The 12,045-nt window shown below is 42.0% G+C and overlaps 1 protein-coding gene across 5 annotated transcripts in view; it reads right to left on the bottom strand.

Moving 5' to 3' along the window:
• The window catches only part of mcf2la (mcf.2 cell line derived transforming sequence-like a), a 164,551-nt gene that overhangs the window by 6,649 nt on the left and 145,857 nt on the right, over positions 1–12,045 (bottom strand). For all 5 annotated transcript variants that reach the window (XM_078409290.1, XM_078409291.1, XM_078409293.1 and 2 more), the window contains exons 23-28: positions 11,560–11,652; positions 10,564–10,642; positions 8,326–8,392; positions 6,694–6,794; positions 5,732–5,847; positions 1,640–1,752 (exon numbers count right to left, since the gene is read on the bottom strand). In XM_078409290.1, the coding sequence (XP_078265416.1) occupies positions 1,640–1,752; positions 5,732–5,847; positions 6,694–6,794; positions 8,326–8,392; positions 10,564–10,642; positions 11,560–11,652 (569 nt within the window). The remainder of the gene's footprint in view (positions 1–1,639; positions 1,753–5,731; positions 5,848–6,693; positions 6,795–8,325; positions 8,393–10,563; positions 10,643–11,559; positions 11,653–12,045) is intronic.

Here is a 12,045-nt window from a genome sequence, read left to right as displayed (position 1 = left end):
TACAATCTGTCTGAAGAAGGGTTTTCGCCCAAAGCACAGCCTATTCATGTTCTTCAGATGCTGCCTGACCTGCCGAGTTACTCCAGCACTTCGTGTTCTACGTCAGATTCCAGGTGGTTCCTTGTGTCGCAATATTTCAGGTGAGATAACAACAAGAAGAGCCATTCTTCAATACCCATCATGGACTCTTCCCTCATCTGGTGACACATGGGTCACACATCTCAAGTGAGTGACAGAAGATGGAGTAGGCACAGATGCCAGGGGAAGTCCAGACCGGAGGACATATAAAAATCTCCAGATGCTGTGCTTTATGGGTGATTGATCAATGGGAACTCCCAAAGCAAAAACAAAAAATGTGTGAGATACTTATGGAAAATGGAGAAGTATTCAGCCAACTTGCAGAGAGCCTGTAAATGTCCATCACCAGCATGAGTGGCTTGAATTCGCACTCATGTGTGATGACGTTTTCATCCACAGATCCACATCCACTGGGTGGCACGGTTACTGCCTTACCGCGCCACAGACCCGAGTTCGATCCTGACTAAGGCTGCTTGTACGTACGGTGTTTGTATGTTCTCCCCATGACCTACGTGGATTTTCTCTGAGATCTTCGGTTTCGTTCCACACTCCAAAAATGTACAGGTTTGTAGGTTAATTGGCTTGGTGTAAATGTAACATTGTTCCTAGTGTGTGCAAAATAAACTAAAGAAAGAATTGCCACCTGTGTGATCCAATGATCGTGTGAGTGTATGTCAGCTTGAGGTAATGCACACTATGAATGTTACCTCTGAGACACGTTATTGGTTATTAAGTGCCTTTTTAAAGTCATACAGCATTGGAACTGGTCTTGTCCAACTTGTCCATGCCAAGCAAGATGCCTGTCTATGTTGATCCCATTTGCCTGCGTTTGACTCATACCCCTCTAAATCATTTCCATCTAAATCCCTATCCAAACGTCTTTTAAACGCTGTTATTGTGTCTATCTCAACCACTCCCTCTGGCTGCTTGTTCCATTACACCCTCTGTGTGAAATAAGCTGCCCCCAGGTTGCTATTAAATCTTTCCCCTCTCACATTAAACCAATGCCCTCTGATTCTTGATTCCTCAAAGCTGGGAAAAAGACTGCATTTACTCTTATCTGCGCCACTTATGATTTCATACAAAGGTAGATGCAAAATGCTGGAGTAACTCAGCAGGTCAGGCAGCATCTCTGGAGAGAAGGAATGGGTGACGTTTCAGGTCAAGACCCTTCTTCAGACTCTTTTTTTCCGACACACTATGATTTTATACACTTCTGTAAGATCATCCCTCGGTCTCCCACGCTCCAAGGCATAAAGTCCTAACCTGCCTAACTTACCTAACCTATTCCTACAACTCAGTCCCTCAAGTCCTGGCAACATCCTCAAAATTCTTCTCTGTGCCCTTTCCAGATTAATGGCACGTTTCCTGCATTGTCCCTAGCCCTCTTCGTTTTCACATTCTTATTTGCAACTTTTCGCAGTTCTAATGAAAAGTAAGTGAATTGGAACATTAACTGTTTCTCTCATCACAGATTTTGCTCGACCTGCTGAATGTTTCTACAGCATTGTGTAATCACGTATAATCATGTAATCAAATATAAAGCAATCTGCAGACATACCATCGAGTGTCCTGACCCTCACAGATCAGCTGTAACAGATCACCAACATGTGCAGTCAGCTCATCTCCTCCTGACTTCCCAAAGTCCATTGTAACTGTGTATTTCCCAGGAAGCTGTAAGTAACAGAAGAAAAATGGGGCTGAGTCACATCCTTTCACTGTCAGTGAGAGCAACAATTGTTCATTCCTTCCCCTCAGCTCTTTCTGAAATGAATAGCCGAGACTGGACTTTATTGTGTTTAAGAGAAAACTGTGTCTACCTCAAATGGAGGAGGACCTGAATGCAAAGAGAATGCCTGGTCTTAATGATGGTCACAGACACGATGAACAAACCTGATGCTTATGCTGTAATGCTATCCCCGAGTCACCGATTTCCCTTTTGTCTCGTCTCTTTCACCTTTCACATGTCCGTTTCCCACTTTTTCCAACACCCCTTTGTCCCCTTTTCACCGTCAGCCTTTATCACTTACTCCACTCACATGCCAAACCATCACTCCCCCCCCCCCCCCCCGCCCTCTCCACCTGTATACATCTATCACTTGCCAGGATTTGTCCCACCCCCACTTCTTTTCCACCTTTCTCCAATGTCTAAAGAAGGATCCTGGCCTCCCTACTCTAGACGTACTCTAACCGCCGAGTTCCTTCAGCACTTTGTATTATGCTGCAACATCACAGCTTCCTGACTTCCTCATTATCATATCATATCATATATCTACAGCCGGAAACAGGCCTTTTCGGCCCTCCAAGTCCGTGCCGCCCAGTGATCCCCGTACATTAACACTATCCTACACCCACTAGGGACAATTTTTACATTTACCCAGCCAATTAACCTACATACCTGTACGTCTTTGGAGTGTGGGAGGAAACCGAAGATCTCGGAGAAAACCCACGCAGGTCACGGGGAGAACGTACAAACTCCTTACAGTGCAGCACCCGTAGTCAGGATCGAACCTGTGTCTCCGGCGCTGCATTCGCTGTAAAGCAGCAACTCTACCGCTGCGCTACCGTGCAGTGGAGTCATGCGCCAACAACAGGCCTTTCGGCCCAACTCATTCATGTTCACCAAGATGTTCCATCTACACCAGTTCCATTTGCCATCACCTGGCCCATATGCCCTAAACCTTTCCTATCCATGTACCTGTTCCAAAGTTTTTTAAAAATTGTTATTATGGCTGCCTCATCCACTTCATCCGGCAGCTTGTTTCCTATACCCACCATTCTCTGTGTGAAAAGTTGCCCATCCCATTCCTATTAAACCTTTCCCCTTAAACATGCCCTCTAGTTCTGAATTCCATTACCTTGGGTAAAAGACTACGCCATCACCTTATTTATTCCCCTACTCTATTTCCTGAGCGATGAAGGGTGCCAAAAGTCGCCTTCACTACCCTATATACGTGCAATGTCATTTTTAGCAAACTATATACTTGTACTCCTCGATCCTTCTGCTGTACACACTCCTCAGAATTCCACAGTTCATTGTGAAGGTCCTGCCCTGGGTATGACTTCCCAAAATGCAACACCTCATACTTAGCTTCATTAAACTCTATTTTCCATTCCCTGACCCACTTGCCTAGCTGATCATAATCCCACTATATTACTTGATAACCATCATCACTGTTTACAATACCACCTATTTTAGTGTAATCTGCAAACATTAATCATGCCTTTGTATATTCTCATCCAAATCATTGATACAGATGACCAACAGCAATGGACCCAGCAACTGACTCAAAGGCTCAGCCCTAGTCATAGGCCTTCAGTCTGAAAAATGACCTTCCACCAATACCTCCATTTCCTACTATTAGCCCAATGTTTAAAAGTTAAAATCTAGTTGGGATCTTGGATCCCATGCTAACTAACCTTTCAGTATTGCCTATCTTACAAAACCTTATCAAGGCCCTGCTAAAGTCCATATAGACAAGGTCTATGGCCTTGACCTCATCAACCATTCTGTTTACTTCTTCAAAAAACTCAAATTCATGAGACACAATCTCCCACATAAAAAATCATGTTGATTATCCCTCATCAATCAATGCTTTTCCAAATGCATGTATATCTTAACCCGCAGAATGCTTTCCAGCAGTGCTTTTTGTGACAGTATGTGTTGGTATAGTACCTTAAACATCATTAATTTATTTTGCAGCCATGTGGGAAGTAAGTTATTAATTGCGTATACTGGCACCTTTTTGTATCCAAAAAATCTGTTCTCCAGCTACTTTCCTGCCACAGATGTTAAGCTTACTGGTTCATAGTTGCCAGGTTTGTCTTTGCAGCACCTCTTCAATAGAGGCATGACATTAGCCACCATCCAGTTTTCAGGCACCTCACCCAGGTCTATCAATGATTCATAATTCTCAGCCAATTTCCTCTCTAGTTCCCCACTGTGTCCTTGGATATACCTGATCAGGCCCCAGGAATTTATATAATTTATTAAGTTTTGGGACATAGAGCACCTCCTCGACTGTAATACCGATTGTGCTCAAGACATTGCCATTGACTTTCCCCATGTTCCCTCATCTTCATGTTTTTCTCCATGACAAAAACAGAGGAGAAAATTTCATTGAAGATCGTGCCAATCTCCTGCTGCTCCACATATAGATCACACACTAGTGTCTGAGGGGCCCTATTCTCTCTCTAGAGTCATAGAGGGATACAGCAGGGAAACAGGGTCTTCAGCCCATGGAGTCCGCGCTGACCATCAACAGCCATTAATTTTAGTTTAGAGATACAGCATGGAAACAGGTCCTTTGGCCCACCGTGTCCACGCTGACCATCGATCATTCGTTCACACTGGCTCTATGTTATCTCACTTTCTCACCCACTCTCTGCACACTAGGGGCAATTTTACAGAGGCCAGTTAACCTGCAAACCCACAAGTCTTAGGGATGTTAGAAGAAACTGGAGCACCCAGAGGAAACCCACATGGTCACAGGGAGAACGAACAAACTCCACACAGAAAGTAACCAAGATCAGGATGGAACCTGGGTCTCTGGTGCTGTGAGGCAGCGGCTCTACTAGCTGCACCACTATGTCACCCCATTTACATTAATCCCATTTTATTCTGCCCATGTTCACATAAACTCACCCAGATTCTTCCACTCACCCACATACAGGGCACTAGACAGTGGCAAATTATCCTACCGTTATGCATGTCTTGAGGATGTGGAATGAAACAAAGGTCATGAATGAAACCCAGGCAATTATATGAAGAATGTGCAAACTCCACCAGAGGTCACTTTAAAGTTCTATCTTTGCATTAGGAAATGTGCAGAAGAGGGACTCAAAATATAATGTTTTAAACTGAAACAACGTAAACGATGAGCACAATCTGGCTCTGCACTTAATGTGCCGTGCAAGAGGAGTTACACGTTTTACTATATTTATTTCTGAAACTTTCCACTTGAGAGATCATTTAATTTACAATTATTTAGAAAATATTCTTTACCTACAGATAAGACTCATCTAAAGCCTTTTAATTTCCTTCTAAAAGTCCCTGTCAAAAGTTTGCAACAAATCAAAAAGCAAACCGCTGCAGGCACTTCCACTCTTCTGTCTGAAGGTTCCCAACCCGAAACTTCATCTGTCCATTTCCCTCCACAGATGCTGCCCGACCCACTGAATTCCTGCAGCAGTTATATTTTGCTCAAGATTCCTGCATTTACAGTCTCCCGTGTCTTCACTTTTTCTCGGTCTACCTGATTATGCAGTCACCACATCTGTCCCAGATTCAGTCTGCTTTGTTCTGAGCACATCAATTGTTCAAAACCTGCAATTGCAGACGATCTCCCTTCTGTCTCACACCTCACGGAAGTGTGGGCATTCGTGCAATATCCCATACCTCACCACCCACAGAGGATTCGTGCTGAACGACAACCAGGAAGAATTCCTGATACACAGCTGCTGCAGCTTAAAGGACTGATGCTGATCAAATGATGAAGTTAATAGTAGAGTATACTGAAGCATACGAGGCTGCCATTACTCAGAGCAGCAGGAGAAATGTAAAGCAAGGCTCACAACATTCTTACAATGCTAACTGCAGTGTAGTGTCTGCCAAAATGCTCACACCATAATTTCACCTCAAGGCTATACGTACCAACTTTCTACTGGTTTCCTCCTCACAGTCTGAAGAATTGAGTTGGTCATCAGCACTGGACCATTCATCGTTGTTTTCTTCAGGTACATCAAGTGAACGTGACATTTTGGTCCAGCCTGGTAGGTAGGCAAATCCAGTAAGTATAGAATGTCAAAGCAGTTTGAGATCACAAACTCTTTACATGGTACAGGACATTAAAAAGGACAAAGTTGTAAAGTTGTAAAGCTCACAAGACAGCTTATTTTAAAAAAAATTGTAAAGATTCATTATGAAGGTCTGACAATAAATTAATTTTAAATTATGTTTAAGGTCACCATTTTATTGCTCATCCCCGGAGTATCTGCACATTTTATTAAATTTCTCATAATGCAAAACACCTTTACCAAACCTTCCCATAGGATCTATGGGGACTTCAGTCACAGATCATGAAAACAGCCAACCATCCATGATGACCATCAACATGCCTTAACACTAGCTCCGTTTTTTCTATGGCATCTCCACCAATTATCTCCTTGCCCCTCTCCGATTCTCTTGCCACCCACCTACCCCTAGAGGTGATTTGCAAACAGCAACTATCTGACCAACGGCATGTCTGAGACGTGCGAGGAAACTTGGGGGAAGCCCCAGGGGTTCCCAAGGAGAGTTCCACACCAACAGCACCCAATGTTCTCTGTAGCTGTGAAGACCACAGCTGCTAATTGCACACTGTTATCAGTCCTCCTAACCTTTGCTACCAATCCCGCAGCCAGGAAGATTGAATATTTATATAATCAGAACCCACCCCCCCCCCCCCCACCCTCTTCTCTTGTTTTTTTCCATTTGATGTGGTTTCCCATCTTAGTCTGTGACGTGAACTTATAAATGTAAATCATTCTAGTCGGTGATGATAATATCACACTGTCTCCTTCACTTATATCACATTTAAAATGACCCCTTCTCTATTATCCTAATGCACACCATACCTTTCCCTTGCTCTTGTTTCTTTGGTGAGGTTACTGAAATACTGTGATTATCTGGGCTCACAATTTCAGGTCTTTTCACTTTCTGTGGGCTCCATAAGGGGCTGGGAAAAGTGCAAAATACAATACACAAGAATTATAATTAAAGTAAGTTGAAATGATGAGTAAACACAGCGCTTTCTTTTGCTAGATGTAATTGCTTAAAAACAGGTGATGCTGCCAAATAATTGACAGCTATTCAGTGCATTTTAAATCTCTGTAGCCTATCGGTTGAGGTGCAGAGTTAATGACAGAACCCAGGAGATGAATATGAGAGATGGGAATGATAGTCCTGTTACAAGGAGCAGCCTGGGGCAGAGGTACACAGAGAAACAACAGTACAGAAGCCCCAAAAGGATCGAAGGCAAGAATGTTAAACTGAGATACAAAATGCAGGATGATACTGACACAGGAAAAATACAGAAAAAAATTAAACAAATATATTCATAAGTTTAAATGGGAGAAGACAGCAATGTTAAAGAAGTAGAAATTTAAAATCTAATGGCAATTAAATATCTGCTTAAAGCCAACTCCACAAATATAAACAGCAAAACATAAATGGTGTAAAACATCAAAGGAACATAGATATTTAGGTACCAGGTTAATTGAGGAGTTTCTTAAGCTAAACTCAGTGAGGTATAAATACTTTAGCACAGTGTTAAACTGGTGCAGCATGGGAGTGGGGGGGGGGGGGGGGGGAGTGGTATGTGGGTGGATATCGAGGGTCCACAGCAATTTTATTTGCGAGTGTTGGCAGTTGAAGTCTATTATACAGGAAGGCTGGAGTGGTGATGATGGGGTACTATGCCCTGCTCACCTTGCAGAGCTACTGAAGGATCAGGTGGGCATCAGAATTTATCCAGGAGACAGGCATATTACTTAAATCAGTACATTGTAGTTGGATGGAACTGGATGTTCCTGACCACTGCTCAGCTCTAAACTACTGCTGAATTTAAAGTAGACATAGGAACCCAGGATATTATGATGAAGGATTCTCAATTCCTCTCCTTGTCCAAATGATAAAAAATATTTTCCATCTAGGTGTACTTGGAAAATGTATTTGGTGTTCAGCAAAAAACGGAGGTGATGTGACCGAAATAGAAAAAGATTAAGAGGGGATTTAACAATGTTTTTTATTTGTCTTGGTTAGAGAGTGCCTAGAGTTAGAAAGTTTCAAGGATGGTCGCTTGTAACTGCAATAAGGAAAAATATACTTTGTTGCAAAGGTTATACCCAGTGCATTCAAATGTTTCGCACAGGATGTTGTGCATATTGAATTGTAGAATATATCCAAGATGTAGATTCATATAGTTGGAAGATCCAAAGAAAAGACTTACAAGTATTGGTTGGAAAAGTGGTTTTGGATCAGGTTTGGAACATATGCCCTACTTCTGCTATCATTTCCTATTCTTCTAAATTCATCAATGCACTTAAAACATCAATTTCAAATCTCATTATTTTCAGAGAAAGAGGACATCCTACTTATTAATATGTAAAACATCATGAAGAAATTGAACATTGCTTTGCATTATCATGGTTAATCAGTGGTAACCATTTAGCCAAGGTAACAAGGTACATGAACATCAGATTACTTACCTGGTGTTAATGGGTAGAGCTAAAGGAGCCACTGGAAAATGCTCAAACTTTAAATGCTGATTAGAAACTAGAAAATAAAATTAGTTTCTGCTTAATTTATGGTAAATGTATTCAACTTCCAACAGATAGTGAACTAAAAACTACAAGTTAAAATGGTGAACAATGAAATAAATCATATACTGTGAGCCAGTTACACTCTGGTTAAATATTATCTTTCTCATCCCTATCTGATGGGTGAAGATAATTGATTGTAGAATTTAAAAGGAGAAGACCAATTGTCCCATTGAGTCTACGCTGCTCCCACCAGAGCAATCCATCAGTCCCATTCCCCTTCTTACTTCTCTGTAACCTATTTCTCTCAAGAACATCTACTCCCCATTTATTCTGCCATTCACCTCCCCCAGGGACAATTAGCAGCATCCAATTAACCTTCTAGCACATCTCAGGGATGTGGAAAGAATCTAGTACTCAGGAGTAACAGGGAGAAAGTCCAAACTCCACACAGATCAGACCCAAGGCCATGACCATTGGTGGTGTGAGATAGCAGCACTATCCGTTACATTGCAGCTTCAAGGTTAAGCACAGCACACAATCCCAGGTGCCGGAGAAGGAGAAAACCTGAGTCACAGGGGATTTGTTATTTTGGAACAAACTCAGTATTCCTTTATGGATTGGGAATAGTTTTGAAATAAAAGGATTATGCTGAAAGTGGAAAAGAAAGCAAGGGTATCTAGCATTAACTCTGTATTCAATGAGTTAGAGGTGGACAGACGAATTAAAATCCCGGGCAAGGGGAAGTAACATTGAATGTGGGGTGGTCCAAACAGTCAGACCCTTCCAGTTGGTTAGCAAGTTATGATGGAAATAGAACTGCAGCACCCAACAACACCCCTAACATAATATGTCTTGCACTTTTACAGATAGACTGTCACTCTCTGAATTAAACAAAAAAGTTTGTGTTTCCAAATACACAGGACAAGATGTTAGAAATCCAAAGTGCCAAATGTCAACTTGCTCCCGGTGGAGATGGGAGGCTTATGCACTCACCTATGCTCCTCCGATGTTGAGAAAGGCTAGGCAGACACGTCATTGGGGTTATCAAGTGGGCACCTACTTTCATCGACGTTTGGCTGATCGGACCCACAACGTCTCCAGTAGGCTCAGCAGTGCATTCTGGCGTCCCAGAACCAACCCCCTCTGCATCTGCCTAGCCGGCTTATTTGGGAGACCAGATGGGGTCTTTCCTCTTCAGCCAGAGCCACTGGCTACTCCGCTCTGCCACCCGTGATGTGGATCTTATAGGAGTTATTTTGGAAGAAATGCAGCATCACACTTTTTTTAATAATAGGTGAAGTTGAAAAACAGATCTCTTGCTTCAGCTCACATGACTGAGTTAACAATAGGAAACTGAAGACACTTCCAAACATTGGTCTTCAATACCCATGTGGACAACTGGATTTATATTCACATTTAACTGTAGTGCTGATAACTAGATAGTTAAATAGCACAAATAAGGCTGTTGGGATGGATTAAAATCAGGATCAGATTTAACATCAGAAAAAAAATGAAACTCTAAAGGAGCTATCTTAATCCGTTTTACTTTGGACTCATTTAGTAAATTTCACCATGGTTTCAGTGGCAGACATTGATGGTCCAAATGCTATAATACCAATACCCTTGTGGTGTAAATATAATAGAAGTTTAAACTGGTTTACAATTGTACCTATATATGTCTTGCAGAATTTCCTGCAAAGGGAGAAATGGTCAATTCTACACAGGCTACTGGAACGCCTGAATGCATTTAATAAAAGTAGGGTGAAGTCCTACACCTCTCCCTGCATACTTTTTTTCTGCAGTAATTCCTCTTAACTTAACCAATAGCCCCAACTGGATGAGCAAGATCTGCCTTATAGACTTTTAAATCCCACAATTGACACCTGATTAGGTTACTTATTATGGCAACATTCAATGGTGTCTATTGCAAGGGGATAATTTGATTTCCTATCCAATGTTGCAAGCAACTAAAAGCTATAAATCCTCAATATTCTGTTCATCTGAGATTTTGTTATGGGATCAACAGGATTCCAAAGACGTTCTTCATTATTCAAGTCAAATATAGATGCATTTGAATAAGCTCATTCAATAATATTTACTTTCAGAGGAATAAACCAGCAACCTGTTAGCGCAGAACGTTTTCCATCAGTAACTTGCTCAAGCTGTCCCACACATTGTCCTTACCTCTGCGAGCTTCCAGCTGGCCTGTTAAGACTTTTCTTATTTCATTCACCCATATGTTCTTAATTTCCTGGGTTGCTGCCTGATGAAAGATAAAGAAACACATTCTTACGTTGAAAAGATGGGCACTGTGATTTCATAAAACAGCGGGATACAGATACGCTCCTAAAAATTCTGGTGAGGGTCAATGCAGGAAGATTGGTGAGAGTGAGCTTGACACAATCAAGACCACCTACGGAAGTTTGGGGTGAATTATCTTTTCATTTGTTGTCAGGTTATTCTGTGAGATAATGGTGCCATTCCTGTGCAGCAACAATGTAGGAAATCAGTAAAGGTAATTTCCCCCCTGCTATTGTGAATGGAGTCCTCACCCATCTCATCTGTGTCCTACATTTCTGCTCCCGCTTCATCTCCTCCCAGAAGGAACAAGAATTGAGTTCTTCTGGTCCTCACCTTTCACCCCATAAGATGCCGCATCCAACACATCATTCTCTGACATTTCTGCAATCTTCAACGTGATCCTCCTGTCCCCAACACTTTCCACTTTCCATAGAGACTACCCCCTCTGCAACTCCCCTTCTCCGTCCCTTTCCACCAATATCTCTCCCTCCAGCTTTACATCTCATCCGTTGCCTTCTCTCCTTATTTAACACCATTTTATCTCCTGTTCACCTCTAGCCTTCATCACTTACTCCACCCCTCTGCCAGTTAACCTACCTTCCCCTCACTTGTATCCATTTATCACATGCCAGGCTTTGTTCTGCCTCACCTCTCTTTTCCAGTTTTCTCCCCCCTTCTCCTATCAGTCTGAAGAAGTGACCTGGCCCAAAATATCAGCCTGTCCATTCCCTCTACAGATGCCGCCTGACCCCCTGATTTCCTCCAGTACCGTGTGTTTTGCGCAGGATATTTCCAAGTTAAAGGGTTGAGTTAAGTTAATTTAAATGGATAATTTATTAAATAAATAGAGGTTAATAAATACATCTGGTGCACACTTACCTGCACAATGTAAACCTCTTCTCTTGCATTGTACCATATCTCAAACTTTTTACTATCTCCCTTAACATTCTCAGTGATACCAACAGTGGTCATCTGTAAAATGGAAGATAGCGTGTAAGAACATAGCAAGGCCAATTTACACAAAAACACTGCTACCAGACTGATGTCGATTTCTGAACCCCATCCAGTGGAACCCAATGTTCAAGGTCAATATGTACCACAATCCCATGCATGCCTTCTTAATGAATATTCCCCATTCTACATATCCAACCCTCTTTGATTTGATGATATGATCAGCCTCACTCTTTCCCCCTGCACTCTCTTCAACAGGTTCACTACCATTTGTGCAAAGTTGTTAGATTTAAGCTGTCTTTACTCACCCACTGGGGCTGTGATTATGGTAATTTCTTATGATAAAATTGAAATAATCCTGAGCAGACACTACTTTTATAATTCATTCATGGGCATTGACATTGAGAACTCAGA

This window comes from Rhinoraja longicauda, chromosome 12 (assembly GCF_053455715.1).
Source record: "Rhinoraja longicauda isolate Sanriku21f chromosome 12, sRhiLon1.1, whole genome shotgun sequence".
Lineage (NCBI taxonomy): Eukaryota > Metazoa > Chordata > Chondrichthyes > Rajiformes > Arhynchobatidae > Rhinoraja > Rhinoraja longicauda.
Note: the sequence above shows the minus strand (reverse complement) of the source record. Positions and strands in the feature narration are given on the sequence as shown.